Source organism: Chelonia mydas, chromosome 4 (genome assembly GCF_015237465.2).
Source record: "Chelonia mydas isolate rCheMyd1 chromosome 4, rCheMyd1.pri.v2, whole genome shotgun sequence".
Lineage (NCBI taxonomy): Eukaryota > Metazoa > Chordata > Testudines > Cheloniidae > Chelonia > Chelonia mydas.
The window spans coordinates 94,640,128-94,655,188 of record NC_057852.1 but is presented as its reverse complement, the minus strand read 5'-3'; the positions used below and the strand labels follow the sequence as shown (position 1 = coordinate 94,655,188).

Below are 15,061 nucleotides of genomic sequence, written 5' to 3'. Positions count from 1 at the left end.
CTGGAGCTATTCAGAGCTGAAATACTTTTGAAAATTTGGCTCCAGTTATGTGCACTGAGCACCTGAAAATCAGAATGTGGGGACTTTTTTGAAAACATTGTTCTTATATTTTTTTGATGGGGTGCTCTTGGTATTTTTGTTGGGTTTTTTAATTTTTTTATATATATGTTGCTATGTATTTATGTTAGAGAAGGCAGGGTCAAAGAAATGCATCTTGCACTTGGAGCGGAAAGCGAGGAGGCTTGTGATGGGTCTTAGTTCCTGGGGGAGTTCATTTCACAGTCCCGGATCAGACCCCAAGAAATCTCTGTCTCTTGCACAGAGCTTTACCTTATCAGAGAGAGTTCCATTGTGCCAGAGGAGTGTACTTGTTGATCATGATCTTCATCCTGGAGCTCTGGATGGGCTTTTAGACATTCTGGTTCCAGGTCATGGAGCACATTAAAGATCATAACTAAGACCTTTAACTTGATAGTTACTAGGTTTACATAGTGATTATGCCTTCTGAAGGAATGAAGTGGCTGAGCTGCTATCAAGAATATGCAATTTTTCATAAAAAATGACCTATATCAGAGGACTTATAGGCTGCAAAGGTGATGGGGATGATCCTGATGTTTACAATCCTTATTTACTAAATCTAGCTGAAATGATCATTAAGAACAGAATTATCTCTTCTTACATTGCTGTAAGAACATCTATATATCTTCATAACTATAACTATATATATATATGATTATAATAATAGTAGTAATAATTTTTAAAGATTATGCACGCATTTGCCAATTCTTTAGTAGCTTTCCTCCAAGCTCCAGCAACACTTGTATTGATTCAAAACATGTTTGTTTTAACCAGAGACTTTGTGTTATATTGAAAAAGATATTGATTTTCATATCTGGTTTATGAATTCAGTTTTTGTCTACTCTAGAGTTGAATATTCATACTAACCTCATCATTTGTATGTGTAGTACACCCTATTATTGACATTTTGGAATCAAATATTTTAAGAGGAGTTTTCCAATAGCTGTCAGAACTGTTTTCTGTTTGGTCAGTTAAAATATTATGTTAGTGCACTCCAGGTTGAGATCTTTAGCATAGCTGGTTGTGTGCTTTAAAATCAGTACTGTGGCTCTCTTGATCTTACTGAGTCTCTGTTAAAAACTCCAATTAAACTCTAGCACCCAAACATTTACTCACCGGCTGTTGAAACATATTTTCTTTGTTTTTGTTTTTTTCAATAACAGAGAAGAAGTGTTATGGAAACACTGCACAAATTGTAACAATTAGCCTTAGATCTAGTCAAAGAAGACAACGATAGCCGAGAAAATCTACCAGATGGTTCTTTTTAATAAATACATTAATGTCTTTTTTATTTTTCTCCAATTTTGTTGGCTAACATGATAACAGAAACTTTCAGACCATCAAACCAGTTTTCACAATCTGCTGTTAAGCTTGCATTTCACAGAAAGAGTTCTGACAAGCACTAATAGATGAATGTTGGTGCAATAATGAAACAGTATAAGGCATATTTACACCATCCTTACATACAGAACACTGTACACACAAAAAAATCACAGATCTGGAACAAAGCAAATTCAATCCCCAAGACATTTTACGCTTATAGGCTTGGCATTAAACAAATATTTACCCAAGCAACAGACAAACCTCTTGTTCTTGTGTGATTTATTTGTAACATTGTGCTCATGCAAAATAGATATTTGCTTTATTGCATTAACATTGAAAGAGTATTGGGATTCGGTTCTGTAACCAGTTCCATCAAATTTAAAACCCTGTTTCTCTCCATCCATAGCAAGGTTGAGTCATTTTTACTGATGACATAAAGTGAGCAGTGATCTGATGATTGGGTTTTTTATCTGATGAGTTACAAAATGACAATGAATCCCAGATGATTATAGTGTGAAAACCAACTTTCTTGATCATGCACATTTTGTTTTACTAATATAAAATGGTTTAGACCAGATTCATCTTGTATTTCTTTAATTTTTTTTAAGAAACCATGTACTATCCAACATCCACTGTTCACAGAAAGAAATAAGAAGCAGGAATCACTCTGACTGCAGAGTGGACCATAAAGAGGACAGCAGTAGGATAGTGGCAACTTTAATAAACAGCAAATGCACCAGAGATACTTCATGAGAGAGGCAATTAACTATAACCCATATTTTTGTAAGAGTTCAGACTGCCATGGCCGTTTGCGCTCTGGAAAGTAATCTGGAATATGGATTTTTTTAAAATCTTGAATACATTTTTTCATTTCTTCTTCAACACTCAGCTTCTCACATACCTTCTTTTTAGAAAGATTTGTTTCTCTAGACTTGCTAATGAGAGTTTGAAAGAGTTCACTGTTCCTGCGTTTGTCTGGTGGTGGCATCCACTGCACTGGGGCCTTCTTTGATGGACGATCCAAAGTTAGAGTATTTGGCTGGTGTGCTGTTGGCTGTTGGGTGCTGGCAGCATTTTCTTGAGGAGTGCTAGCCTCTGAATGGCTGTCACAACTAGAGGTGGACAACTCATTGCAGGAAGTCCCACTTTCGCTTCCTTTGTCTGTGACTTTGTCATGCTTCCTTTCTTCGTGTTCTTGTTTGGGAGACACTGTTCTCTGAGGTGGTCCTAAAAAAAGGGGGAAAAAATTGTAAACATTAACTAGACAGCAGCTTAAACAGAATATTGGCCTCTGGTTTTACAGTTTTTAACACTATTTTGTGATGCACTTTTGTAAGCTATAGGTCAAATTCTTAGCTGGCATAAAATGGTGTGGCTTCATTTTATTTGCTTGCACTATATCATGTTATCCCAGCTGAGAGTCTGGACCTATCTTTCTGTTCAATAGGAAGTTAACACAATAGTTTCCCTACTGAAATATATTTCTATGTCAAGAATAAATTCTTCTCCTGGATTCTTCTGCAGGCAATGAAATGTGCATAAATCCCTCCAGGCATGTTTAAATGAGCTATTTTGCCATTATACTCCAAATAGCTTATTATGGAAAACTAGATGGTTGGAGTATTAGAGAATAATGTCATACAATTTGCAAAACTTGTCCTTTTCTTAAGTAAAAAAGGTCCTAGGGTTCCGGTTATGTTTTAGGAAACTCTGGGTTATTTTGTTCTAACAAATATCCACTAGTCATGTGTTCTGTAGATTGCACCATTGCTCTGAAGCACCAGACTCAAAGTAATACTATTCTATAGGCAGCATCATATGTGCTACTAATGGAGAGTCTTGGGGCCTGATTCTTATCACACACGTGTTTAGTATTAGTGCATGTGATGTCTACCACATCTACAACATCTCCCTTGGGTTGTTTACCAGAGAGGCAGAAGGGAAGTTTTGCAGGTCACAAGACTTCATAGTAGAGTTGGGTGAACATATTTTTTTGCATGGATATTTGCTCAGATTTAAAAAAAAATTGAATTTGCTTTGCTTGTGTTCTTGCCCCCCTTTTGTGTTTGCTTTCCATGTATGTTCTATCAAACAAATGTACTGACAGAAATGATTGATAAAACTATCTGTTTCAAGGCAATATTACAAAATATTCATGGAAAATGAACATTGGATTCCTAAATGTAATTACTTGTCCTGAAAACCTGATTCTAAGAGCTACACTCATCCAAACTGGAAACAGAAACAATCCCTTGGGCCCTATATGTTCAACCATAACTAACCAACACAGCTCAAATATGGAATTTCAGATAATGAATATTTCAATGAATTATCCACAATCTATAGACCAAGAATTATTAGCTGAAAATATTCTCTAAACAATTCTGAAAAAACAGCTGCTTATGGAAAATTCACAAACAGAAAAAAGCCAAACTATCTGAACAGGTTATGGAAGATTCTCTCAAGCTCTGTTTCCTACAATTAAAAAAAAAAAAGTCAAGTTGGAAACACTAGAAGAATTGTAATATTACCACTTATTCATATTTTACTTTTCAGGACAGACATTTATTTCTTTTAAACATTCATAGATCAGACTCAAAAGTAGGGTGAGCATATTCAAATCCAAATTATTTGGCTGCTTCCTCTCCAGATGCACTGGAGTTGGCTTGGAGATTTTCTCTGTTTAGTGTATACCCTCTCTGAGCTTCTATAATTTAGCCTATTACATTTATTTCAAATGCTGTTTTTACTGTGTCTACAGTAGTGAAACTGGTAATGATCTTTCTCCTCCACTCACAGTTCTTTTATTCATACAGTATATCTCTGTTTTTTTTCTGTTTGTTTATAAATAGATTTGCTTTTACAGGAGATTGTTATACTGCAGAGTTCTCATAAAAGTTGCAAGCATATGCATAGATCATTAAGACACTACAGGTTATCTATTTTTATGAGCTATTAAAAGGGTGTTAGGAGCAGAAGAATCTTATTACCTCCACAGTACAGAAGTTACAGCTGAATATGACACACATGGAAAAATATACAGATGGAAATAAATATCATGATAATTTGAAAATAAAAAATATTCAACATATCACATGTGTCCTAGATACAGTAATGGAAAACCTATCAGGAAACAAATAATTCTGTTAAATACACAGATTAGACAAAGCGTTAGCTAATAGAGCTGGTCAGACAACAATGATTTTTCCAGCACTTTTTTTTTTTTGACAAAAAATGAAACACTTCTAATAAATACTTGGCACTTTTGTGAAAAAAAAAACAAAAAAACAAATATCAAACTCTGATATGTTTTTTAACCAAAAAACATGTTGTTTAAAACTGGAAGAAAGCTGAGTTTTGATTTTTTCAATGATAACCTGAATGTTTTCAATGAAAATGTTTTTGTGGAAAACTGTTTTGTCAAAAAGCCATTTTTCATCAAAAAAAAGTTTTGACAACAGCTGAGGATCTGCTCCCAAAAGTTCATCAATTTTTTAAAGAAATTTATGTGCAGAAAAATTATGCACATGTGTTAGAGTGAAAACCTGGCCCCATTGAAGTCAATGGCAAAACACCAATTGACTTGAATGGGGCCAGGGTTTCACCCTGATCTTTCTATAGTGGAAACATTATATGGCTCTAAATCTAATTTATACTAAGACTCCTTTACACTATTCTGAGAGGAAAGGGGTCTTAAAGTGGGTATGAATGTTATTAGGGCCCTTTCACTCTGTCAGGGCAATGTAAAGGAGCGTTAGCATAAAGGAAAATCGGGACCATAAATCATTACCCGTCTGGTAATTCAAAAATGTGAAACAGATTTTGCGTTTTTAAAAATAATCTTTGGGTGAAACCATGTTAAAAACATTCAGCTCAAAAGGAAAATCTCTGAGACAGTTTGAATATGTGAAAAGAGGGGGTTATAGAAAAAGCCCAACTGTGACCTTCGTGTTTGCTCTCACTCAAAAGCTGTAATAGTAAAGTGCTTAAGGAATCATTGTAGAGAAACTAAAGGAAATGGTGAGAATCATAAAAATATCATGAGGATTATGAAAATGGGCAAAGGCAAAATATGTCCCTTGATTTATTCCATTAGGTTTTATTATATTCAAATGATAAAAGGACAAAATGATTTTTCCATAATAATTATAGTTCTGTATTACTGTACTCAGCGCAGGGGAGAGGGATCTCACTTGCCTAACATCAACGAAACCTTTGGTAGTGGTAGTCAGCTCTTCTTATTATGTGCAGAAGTGTTCAGATGTTCAGGAATGTTTATTTGTTGCTTGAACATATGGACAGTTCAAAACGAGGAGTATGTATGTGATTGCACACTTGATGAAGCCTTTTATTTTAATTTCTTTACCTGCCTTGGTATGATAGAAAGACTCACAAATGTTGCTGCAGTGGGCACAATTCCTTCAGGGGAAATTACCCTTTAATAGTGTTAAGCTCAATGGTGTGTGAATGGTTATGTGGTATCTGAAGTGAATGAATCAATTTATCTTTAAGATTAGGATCACATGCCTGTGAACGATAAGTGCTTTGTATCAAAAGAAATTTAAAAGAAAAACTTGTGTCATATTTACTCCATCTGGTGTTAACCTGGAATCAAGACAGTCTTTACAATATCTTTTACCTAAACATCTTTTTTAAAAGGTAAGATGACATGGGTGATAAGGACTCCTTGAGGAAAGTCATCTGGGTGGAGATGTTCATTCATTTATTTCCAATTACCACCATGTACCTCTTGATTTATACATAGTAATCCTGTCTAGATATATAAAGAGGGGAATTTATTTGGTATGAGATAGGACATATAATGAACACCATTATCCAATCTAATCTTTTCTTCAGGATATCACACATGCATATTTTTTTGGATGTATTGCTTTTCCAAGAGTGTTTTTTCTTAGATATAGCATTACCTACAGGGGAAAACACTGAGTGAAACTGTTTTACTGGCAAGTCACCATCTTCCAGGGAAATCAACAAGTAGTCCAAAAACTGTCTAGTTTTTATGTCTTATTAGTAATATGTCTGTAATTTTTTAAAAAAAATATTATGGCTATTGTGAAAAATGCCATTTCCTGGCAAGTAGGTTACACAAGGCAAGCATAAAAATAAGGGAAAGCTGCAGCATTGCACATCCAACCAAAGAGAAAGGAAATACATTGAAGATGATTTACTGGGAAGATGCAGACAGCCAGAACATTGACATGGTATCTCCTCCCAAAATGGTTTCCTACACACCCCAGAGGGTTGGGAGAATACTATGTTGGAAGATACAAGAAGAAAGGAAATGAGGGTGGGAAAAATGTAAAAATAAACCCACTTAATATAGAAACATTGAAAGACAAGTCAGGAAGAATCAGCATCCACCAATGTCTATCTACTACAAGCACAAGAAGTGCATTGAATTCAGCACACTTGGATCCTAATTGACAACCCTAGTTTAGTGCTGTAGAGCAGTGTTTCCCAATGTGTGCGTCACAACCCCTGGGGGGCTCAAAAAAGGCAAGTCGTGGGGGGTAAGGTTATGAGACATTAAACATTTTATTACAAACTAAGCAAAGAAAACCTTGCTCCCCTACTCTCTGCATGCCCTTACTCTTGAAGGTTAAGTATTCCCTGTCTAATTCTCAAAACACCCATACAAATAAATTAGATACGCTTATTGTCATCATAGACACAAATTTTATTCTTGTTTTCTAGTAAACAGAAGGCGGTTGCAAAATTTTTGACTTCGAGAAAGAAGTCACCAACCTGAAAAAGACAGAGGACAGCAGCATCTCTCCCCAGACCCTTAAGGGAAATTCTTTTCCCATATCAAATTTGATGATAAGGTTAATCATGTATATGCAAGCAGAGCTGGTTGGGAATTTTCGATTAAATGTGTTTTCATCAGAGAATGCTGATCTGTCAAAACTGAAACTTTCCCAGAAACATTTCTGGTTCCACAAAAATTCCATCCAGAAAGTTTCCCAGGTCCAGGATAGAATAAGGAGACCCACGCCAGTATAGCTCTTGCTGAACTGGAGCAGTGACTTGAACCTGGATGTTCCATGTCCAAGTGAGCTCGATAACCACTATACTCTAAGTCAGTCTCTCTTTCTCTGAACCAATGAATATTTCATTATTTATCCAAAGTGAGATAGCTTCAACGAGAGAGACTGAGAGAAAGATGTGGGAGGCCCAGATTCAAGTCCCTGCTCTGAATCACCACCAAGGTGAATGCCCTAAACACAAGGCTATTGGCTATTCTGGAATGGGTCTCTCTCTTTCTCACTCTCACACACCTGTTTTTTTCCCACAAAAAATGTCAAAAGGTCTTGTTTCCATTCTGCTTCGTAACAAAAACAAATTCCCAAACCTCAACAATGGCTGTGGAACAGAATTCTCATTTTCCAGCCAACCCTACATGGAAACAAGAATCACCACAGTCAAGGATCTAATCACATTTACACCCCAAGTTACCTCTGATTTCAGTGGGAGCTTCCAGTTACTCAGCACATGTGAAAATCAATCCACTTACGAAGATGCTTGAATATGAATTTAAGACATCCATGTCTGAGAATCTTGGTCCTAATATTTTGTTTTAAGAAATCTTTACTCAGAACTTGTATTAATTTTTTTCCTGCTTTATTGTTAAAGGTCCTATTGTAATTTGTTCTGACAGTATAATCACCACTCTACAGTACACAAAAATCAACACCGTCCTTATTGTACCCTTTTTCCTATTTTTTTTTAAATATAATTTCAAACAATTTTTATTTGTTAATTTTTTCAGTTCCCATGCTGTTTTCTCACATTTTTCTTTGTTAGCTATTATTTTACAAGCCCTAGAAAAAATGCCTAATCTTCACCACCCACTCTTCCATTTTTCATAATTTTCTTTCCTACAAACACGTGTAACAAAATTATGTTAATATGAATTTGCATCATATGTCAAAACATGCTAACAGAGACTTGGCAGCACACCAAGCATGGGCTCTGGTATTAGAAAATGGCTCACATTAGAGAAATCATGCCCTAGATAATGCTGATCTTGGCAGTCTGTATAGAGTGTTACATTGTACTAATGACAGTATTGTGGGCAATATGGAAAATGCAAAACAATGGGAAATGCACTCTTGAATCAAATTCCTGCAGTACATTCAGTTATTGAGAACTGATATAGAATTAAATCAACTGGAAGAAATAGAGGCCACAGTGAATTATCTTCAGGATTCAAGAACTAGTAACAGGGCTATAATTCACAAAATACCCATCTTAAATTTGTGTAGTTCTGTACCCGTAATACAGGCCCCCTGGATATTGGCAATTTGTCAGTCTGCAAGGATCCTGTCATAGGGTCAGAAATTTCTGCTGAGAGCTTTTAGTGTTTTACTAACTACTGAACGGGGACAGTCAAGTGCTGCGATTCTTTAGAACTTTCATGTCACTAGCTTGAAATACAATTCAAACCAATTATTTCAACACTGGTAGTGCTATCCATTTCTTGTTTTATCATTAAGGTCTTATATATAAAAAATAAAGAAACAGAATATGAAACCAATGGGGCATTACATCCTAAAATACATAAACATGTGCCAATAACAACATGTGCCAATAACTATAGGTCCAAATTGCTAGATTTGCTTTATAGATTGTCCAGCACACATCCACTCTGGGTAAACAATTTCTTTCTCTTGATTAATTTTGTAAAAACAAAACCAAAAAAACCCACCCAATTTTTATGATGTACATTTTGAGTAAAAAAGGATTATGTTAAAATATGTAAAGTTACTGCCTTTAAATGACAGAGAACAATTACTGCAAGCAGAAAGGATGTATTGTACATACAGTCAGTGTGCAAATAGTATTCTATCCTCACATAAAAAAGCATATGTGTTAAGTTCCAAAATGTGTCAATCTAATGTATACAAAACCCCAAAAGACTAAGGCCTGATTCACTATTGTGTTGTTCCAGTTTTACACCTCTATATCTCCTTTGAAATTGGTGGAGTTACACAGGCACTAACCTGCAGTAACACAGTGACAAATCAGGCCTGAAATATTTAACAGAAAGACACACACATTTGCAGAAGAAGGGAAGAAGCTGAAAGATTTGCAGTAACATAGAATTAACAGAATGTAAGGAAAAGGGATTATGGATCACCATTAAAAGTCAACAGTCATCGAGCTACTCCACAACGATATTTGAGATATCACAATATTTCCTTGTAGTTATATATATTGTTACATGGTACCTGAAGGTGACCCAGGCACACAGGTCCAGTACAAGGCCTCTGCACCAAATAAATCCCACTTAAGAAATAAAAATAGGGCCTAGATGGGACTTATTATTACTATTTGTATTTCCATAGTGCCTAGGATCCCTAGTCTTTGACCAAGACCCCATTGTGCTAGGTGCTGTACAAACACAGAACAAAAAGATGTTCCCTGCCCCAAAGAGTGTATAAACTAAGTATAAGACAGGAGACCATAGATGGATTCAGATCAATAGACGGGGGAGTACAAGGAAACCAGGAGACAATACTGATCAGCATGGTACGCAGTGACATCAGCATACCAGGGGCCAAACCGTTGTCAGTTTTTCTGCAGGCATCACAACAGAAACTGAGAGTTTGAAGGAGGATAATGAGATAGTTTTGTAGATGTTTACAAGAAACTCTTCCCACCTGTGAAGGGCAGCATGGGAGAAAGTACAAATGCGCTTACTGGAAAATCTAACAAATGAGTGCTGGAGAAAGGTATCATGGGCCAATCAGAGGCAGGAGTTAAGTTGATATATCTATAGCGAATGAGAGATGATATGTAGGGTGGGAATAGGCTATGAAAGGCCTTGAAAGTGAAGACAAGTAGTTTGTGTTTGATGTGACAGAAAAGGCGGAGCCAGAGGAAGGATGCAGGAAGTGAAACCAGATATTATAGGGATAACAGAAACATGGTGGAATAGTAGTCATGACTGGACTACAGGTATTGAAGGGTAGGTGCTGTTTAGGAAATACCGAAATAAAGGTAAAGGTGGTGGAATAGCACTGTATATCAATGATGAGATAGAATGTAAAGAAATAAGAAGCAATGAAATGGATATGACTGAGTCCGTCTGGGCAAAAATTACATTGGGGAAGAAAACTATTAGAGCCTCCCCTGGGATAGTGCTTGGGGTGTGCTATAGCCCACCGGGATCTAATTTGGATACGGATAGAGCCCTTTTTAATGTTTTTAATAAAGTAAATACTAATGGAAACTGTGTGATCATGGGAGACTTTAACTTCCCAGATATAGACTGGAAGATGAGTGCTAGTAATAATAATAGGGCTCAGATTTTCCTAGATGCGATAGCTGATGGATTCCTTCAGCAAGTAGTTGCTGAACCAACTAGAGGGGATACCATTTTAGATTTGGTTTTGGTGAGTAGTGAGGACCTCATAGAAGAAATGGTTGTAGGGGATAATCTTGGCTCAAGTGATCATGAGCTAATTCAGTTCAAACTGAATGGAAGGATTAATAAAAATAAATCTGCAGCTAGGGTTTTTGATTTCAAAAGGGCTGACTTTCAAAAATTAAGGAAATTAGTTAGGGAAGTGGATTGGACTGAAGAATTTATGGATCTAAAGGTAGAGGAAGCCTGGGATTATTTTAAATCAAAGCTGCAGAAGCTACCGGAAGCCTGCATCCCAAGTAAGGGGAAAAAATTCATAGGCAGGAGTTGTAGACCAAGCTGGATGAGCAAGCATCTCAGAGAGGTGATTAAGAAAAAGCAGAAAGCATATAGGGAGTGGAAGAAGGGAGGGATCAGCAAGGAAAGCTACCTTATTGAGGTCAGAACATGTAGGGATAAAGTGAGACAGGCTAAAAGTCAAGTAGAGTTGGACCTTGCAAAGGGAATTAAAACCAATAGTAAAAGGTTCTATAGTCATATAAATAAGAAGAAAACAAAGAAAGAAGAAGTGGGACCGCTAAACACTGAGGATGGAGTGGAGGTCAAGTATAATCTAGGCATGGCCCAATATCTAAACAAATACTTTGCCTCAGTCTTTAATAAGACTAAAGAGGATCTTAGGGATAATGGTAGCATGACAAATGGGAATGAGGATATGGAGGTAGACATTACCATATTCGAGGTAGAAGTGAAACTCAAACAGTTTAAAGGGACTAAATCGGGGGGGCCCAGATAATCTTCATCCAAGAATATTAAAGGAATTGGCACCCGAAATTGCAAGCCCATTAGCAAGAATTTTTAATGAATCTGTAAACTCAGGGGTTGTACCGTATGATTGGAGAATTGCTAACATAGTTCCTATTTTTAAGAAAGGGAAAAAAAGTGATCAGGGTAATTATAGGCCTGTTAGTTTGACATCTGTAGTATGCAAGGTCTTGGAAAAAATTTTGAAGGAGAAGGTAGTTAAGGACATTGAAGTCAATGGTAAATGGGACAAAATACAACATGGTTTTACAAAAGGTAGATCGTGCCAAACCAACCTGATCTCCTTCTTTGAGAAAGTAACAGATTTTTTAGACAAAGGAAACGCAGTGGATCTAATTTATCTAGATTTTAGTAAGGCATTTGATACCGTGCCACATGGGGAATTAGTAGTTAAATTGGATAAGATGGGGATCAATAGGAAAATTGAAAGGTGGATAAGGAATTGGTTAAAGGGGAGACTACAACGGGTCCTACTGAAAGGTGAACTGTCAGGCTGGAGGGAGGTTACCAGTGGAGTTCCTCAAGGATCGGTTTTGGGACCAATCTTATTTAATCTTTTTATTACTGACCTTGGCACAAAAAGTGGAAGTGTGCTAATAAAGTTTGCGGATGATACAAAGCTGGGAGGTATTGCCAATTTAGAGAAGGACAGGGATATTTTACAGGAGGATCTGGATGACCTTGTAAACTGGAGTAATAGTAATAGAATGAAATTTAATAGTGAGAAGTGTAAGGTCATGCATTTAGGGATTAATAACAAGAATTTTAGTTATAAGCTAGGGACGCATCAATTAGAAGTAACGGAGGAGGAAAAGGACCTTGGAGTATTGGTTGATCATAGGATGACTATGAGCCGCCAATGTGATATGACTGTGAAAAAAGGTAATGCGGTCTTGGGATGCATCAGGAGAGGTATTTCCAGTAGGTATAAGGAGGTTTTAGTACAGTTATACAAGGCACTGGTGAGACCTCACCTGGAATACTGTGTGCAGTTCTGGTCTCCCATGTTTAAGAAGGATGAATTCAAACTGGAACAGGTACAGAGAAGGGCTACTAGGATGATCCGAGGAATGGAAAACTTGTCTTATGAAAGGAGATTCCGGGAGCTTGGCTTGTTTAGCCTAACTAAAAGAAGGTTGAGGGGGAAATGATTGCTCTCTATAAATATATCAGAGGGATAAATACCGGAGAGGGAGAGGAATTATTTAAGCTTAGTACCAATGTGGACACAAGAACAAATGGATATAAACTAGGAAATTTAGACTAGAAATTAGACGAAGGTTTTTAACCATCAGAGGAGTGAAGTTTTGGAATAGCCTTCCAAGGGAAGCAGTGGGGCCAAAAGATCTATCTGGCTTTAAGATTAAACTCGATAAGTTTATGGAGGAGATGGTATGATGGGATAACATGGTTTTGGTAATTAAATATTCATGGTAAATAGGCCCAATGGCCTGTGATGGGCTATTAGATGGGGTGAGATCCGAGTTACCTAGGAAAGAATTTTCTGTAGTATCTGGCTGATGAATCTTGCCCATATGCTCAGGGTTTAGCTGATCGCCATATTTGGGGTCGGGAAGGAATTTTCCTCCAGGGCAGATTGGAAGAGGCCCTGGAGGTTTTTTGCCTTCCTCTGTAGCATGGGGCACGGGTCACTTGCTGGAGGATTCTCTGCTCCTTGAAGTCTTTAAACTACGATCTGAGGACTTCAATAGCACAGATATAGGTGGGAGGTGTTTTTTTTTTTGTAGGAGTGGTGGGTGAGATTCTGTGGCCTGCGTTGTGCAGGAGGTCAGACTAGATGATCATAATGGTCCCTTCTGACCTAAATATCTATGAATCTATGCAAAGAGTTGGGTGACATGGTAAAAATGATGGGCTAGGTTAGAGAATGCAGTAGCATTCTGAATGGACATGAGTGTAGCATGTTACAGTAATCCAGATGTGAGTTGAGAGCCTCAACAAGAGTAGTAGCTATGTGGATGGATAGGAAAGGCTGTATCTTCGATGTTATGCATACAGAATCACCATGATTTAGATTAAAGCCTCAATGTGAGGGCCTAGAGAGAGATCCAAGTCAAAGATGATGCCCAGGTAATGGCCCTGAGTGACAGGCAAGATGATGTTATTCTCCACAGTGATCAAGAATGGAAGTAGCATGGAGGGCTTAGAGTGGGAGTGGGGAGAAGAAGAGCTTTGTTGTAGTCATGTTGAACATGAGCTGATAGCTAGACATCCACAAGGAGATGTCAGATAGAGGCTGAGATTTTAGTTTTGACAGAAGGAGACAGGTCTGGAGAAGTGAGGTAGATCTGTGAGTCACCAGCATAGAGGTGGTAAGTTGAATTTGTATTTGGGGATGAGATTACCTGGAGATAAGGTGTCAAGTGAGAAGAGAAGGGGATCAAGAAAATATCCCACAGAGAGCTGGACGGGGATGAGGAGGTTCCTTCAAAGGACACGCTGAAGGAGTGATTAAAGAGGTAGGAGAAGAACCAGGAGAAGACAGAGTCATGGGAGCCAAGGAAGGACAAGATTTTAATACTAACGTGGTCAACAGCATCATAGGTGTCTGATAGGTCATGGAGAATGAGGATGGAGCACTTCTTCTGAACTTTAGCGAGGAAGAGGTCATTAGAGACTTTGATGAGAATGGTTTCAGTGCAGTGCAAGGGGCAGAAGCTGGGCTGGAGAGGGTCTAGGATGGCACTGTAGGAGAGGACCTCAATAGTGATTAGAAACAATGCGTTCAATGAGCTTAGAAGAGGTGGGGTGATAGTTGGAGAGACAAGTGGCATCAAGGGTGGTTTTCTTTAAGACAGGAGAGACTAAAGCATGCTTGTATTCTAAGGGACTAGGAGGCTTCTCTTGGGGCCAGCAGGCCTAGTGGTTATGCTGCATCGAAACAGTCTCTCCAAACCTTGAGGTGACTCTTCTGGGCAGTCCAAGGGCGTGGCTGCCAAGCCACAGTTTGTTGCCTCTCCCAGTCCTCCAGGATCTCTCAGGAGGCCAGGGAAGAGGGAAGGATGCAGGACCTCTCCCTCTCCACCAGGCTCTCCCTCTCCACCAGGTCCCAGCCCGGGGCCCAAGAGGAGAGATGTGAGGGGTGGCTCAGTCCCTTCTGGCTGCCACTCCAGATCAGCCTCCCTTGGGCCATTTCCTACTTTCCCTGTTTCCCTTCAATTTGGGGTATGGCCCCAGCCTTCTGCTTCCACAGTCTCAGTAGTTCAATGCATCAGCTTGGGAGAGGAGGTTTGCTTCCTAGCTCACCCTCTTAGCCAAGGGGGAAGAGGGATCCCTTTCAAGCCTTACTCATAGTCCCAGTCCTTCCCTTCTAGATTGCTCTGCCTCAGCGGCTGCAGCCTGTCTTTCTTCTTGCAGTCAGTGTCTCCTTCATGCTCCCCCCATGTCGCACTACGAGAGCTCCCTTTTAAGCATGTCCTTCAG

The 15,061-nt window shown here is 38.2% G+C and overlaps 1 protein-coding gene across 2 annotated transcripts in view; it reads right to left on the bottom strand.

Moving 5' to 3' along the window:
• Positions 1–1,326: 1,326 nt before the first annotated feature.
• The window catches only part of KCTD8 (potassium channel tetramerization domain containing 8), a 158,699-nt gene continuing 144,964 nt past the window's right edge, over positions 1,327–15,061 (bottom strand). For both annotated transcript variants that reach the window (XM_037897861.2, XM_007069338.4), the window contains one exon: positions 1,327–2,628. In XM_037897861.2, coding sequence (XP_037753789.1) covers positions 2,428–2,628 — 201 coding nt within the window. In that variant the 3' untranslated portion in view covers positions 1,327–2,427. The remainder of the gene's footprint in view (positions 2,629–15,061) is intronic.